The sequence below is a fragment of the Triticum aestivum genome, chromosome 5B (genome assembly GCF_018294505.1).
Source record: "Triticum aestivum cultivar Chinese Spring chromosome 5B, IWGSC CS RefSeq v2.1, whole genome shotgun sequence".
In the NCBI taxonomy this organism is placed as follows: Eukaryota; Viridiplantae; Streptophyta; class Magnoliopsida; order Poales; family Poaceae; genus Triticum; species Triticum aestivum.
This window is the reverse complement of record NC_057807.1, coordinates 197727328-197729547: the sequence shown is the minus strand read 5'-3', so window position 1 is coordinate 197729547 and position 2220 is coordinate 197727328. Positions and strand designations below refer to the sequence as shown.

Sequence of the window (2220 nt, the reverse complement as noted above, 5' to 3'; positions counted from 1 at the left end):
ATTTCAAGATGACATGCCGGCTCAGTCTCTCGGAGGTGCTCATAGGGATAGGATGTGCGTATGTGCGTTCATAGGGGTGAGTGTATGCGCGTATGTAACGCTTGCGATGTTCCCGTCGGCGACGAGACGTCTACGGTGACTTCGTAAATTTCAAGATGACATGCCGGCTCAGTCTCTCGGAGGTGCTCACAGGGATAAAATATGCATGCGTGCGTTCATAGGAGTGAGTATATGCGCGTATGTAGAGCTTGTACTGATGTTAAATTTTTTTTTGCTCGGACCACGGAACCAAAAAAATTGGCTGCCATCCAAAGTTCCAAACGCACTCCAACCCTGGCAGTCAACGCCAATATTTTTGGTGGGGCGCCTGCTTGCTGCCATCCAAACAGCCCCCAAATCCGCGCGCCTCTCACATCCCAGACCGCTGCTGAGCCTGGCCGACATGGCCACCGCCTCGATCGCCGTCCGCTCGGCCTTCGGTGTCGCCCTGGCCGCCTTGATCGCGGCGCGTGCCGTCCGGCGGCGCTCGCTGGATGCCTGGGGCGGAGCTGCCGGGTTCGCCGTGATGGCGCTCCACCTTGCCTGCGGCTATAGGTACGGTGCGCTGCTGCTGGCTTTCTTCTTCACCTCGTCCAAGGTGACCAAGATCGGCGAGGACCGCAAGCGGCGCGTTGAGGAGGATTTCAAGGAGGGTGGCCAGCGCAACTGGTAATGGGCATCTCCGTGTTTGGCTACGTTTCTGAGCTGAGTTATTCTCATTTTAGCTTTCACATGTTACACGGGTGCACTTTTTGTGCTGAAAAATTGCTACACAAACTAAACTAATAGTGAACAATGTAGCAACACAGGTATTCAGTGTTCCTGATAGAGTTAGGCATTCAGTATTTTCTCTCTGTATACCGAAAAAGGGTTTCCCCACCCTTTGTATTCCAAACACCATACAATGCGGGGGAAACCCTTTTTCGGTATAAACGTAGTAGCTTAACACATCGTGTCCTAACAGTATGAAATGACTTAGGATTTGCCTGAACTGTTGACACAACCTTTGCATCTGAGTTCTCAAGTTCTCTTCCTCCTACTTGAATACGTGGTTAGTTGTTCCCAATGTTTTAAATAGCGGGCTATGCCATTTAGCGGCGGCTCGGCTAGCACCTATTTGAAGCTATAGTGGGGCTAAGAGCATCTCCTCTAGGGCCCCAGGACGCCCTCCAAGCACCTTTTTTTAGCACCGGCGGGTAAAAAACGTCCCAGCCAGCCCCCAGGACGTCGTTTTTCGCCGGATTTTCCGAAAATTAGCGCCGGCACGCCCACCCCGCACCCAGCCCGCCGGGGGGCAGCCGGGGACGCCGGCATTGCTTTTTGCAGGCGCTGCCCCACTTGCCAGCCTCTCTCTCCCCTCTCCTCTCCTTTCTCTCTGTTCTTTCTCCTCTCTCCTCTCATTTTTCCTTCCGCCACCTACCACCCACCGTCGCGGCCTCCTCCTCGCCGCCGCACGCCGGGGGCGCGCCTCCGCAGCCTCCCCTCGCCCTCCCCTCGCCGGCCACCGCGGCCCCGCTCCCGCCGGTGGCCGCCTTCCCTGCTGCGGCCTCCCCTTGCCGATCGACTCGCCGCCCCCGCCGCCCGCTCCTCCTCCGTGGCGCAGCACCAGGGGCCGGTGCTCTCGCTGGCGTTCCTCTCCAAGCTACTCGACGCCGTGGTGTCCTCGGACGCCGCGTTCCGGGACGCCCTCGCCAGGCCCCCCGCAGACCGCCTCGCCGCCGACCTGCTCGACCGCTCCGTCAAGGCACCGACGTGCTCAACGCGGTCTCCCTCGCGATCGCCTCGCTCCGGAGCTCCCTCCGCGCCGCGCTCACCGCCGCGTCCTGCCTCCTCGCCGCCGACGCGCCGCTGCTGCACCGCCGAGGAGGCCTGGGACGCGCCGGGGAGGAAGCGGAAGGGCCCGGAGCTGGACGTCGCGAGGAGCATCGAGCTGCTGGCGAGCTCGTTCCTGAAGATCGAGCGGAGACCATGGCCAAGACGCAGCTGCAGATCGCCAGGCTCTTCGCCAATCAGCTCAAGGAGTGCGTCGGCGCTAATGGTGGCAGCACGTGGAGCTGCCCTCCTCCCTCGACGTGCTGCAGGAGCTCCGGGCGAGGCCGGGGCCGGACATGGCCTGGGGCGGGCGTGAACGGGGCAGCCGTGGCCTGGACGGCGGGCGCGGCGGGCGAGGGCGCGGCCTGG

General features: G+C 61.2%; 1 protein-coding gene across 1 annotated transcript in view; it reads left to right on the top strand.

Annotated features, from left to right (window-relative positions):
* Positions 1-326: 326 nt before the first annotated feature.
* Positions 327-2220, top strand: part of LOC123111006 (protein PGR) — a 28772-nt gene continuing 26878 nt past the window's right edge. Inside the window, exon 1 of the mRNA XM_044531660.1 lies at positions 327-708. Coding sequence (XP_044387595.1) covers positions 443-708 — 266 coding nt within the window. The 5' untranslated portion in view covers positions 327-442. The remainder of the gene's footprint in view (positions 709-2220) is intronic.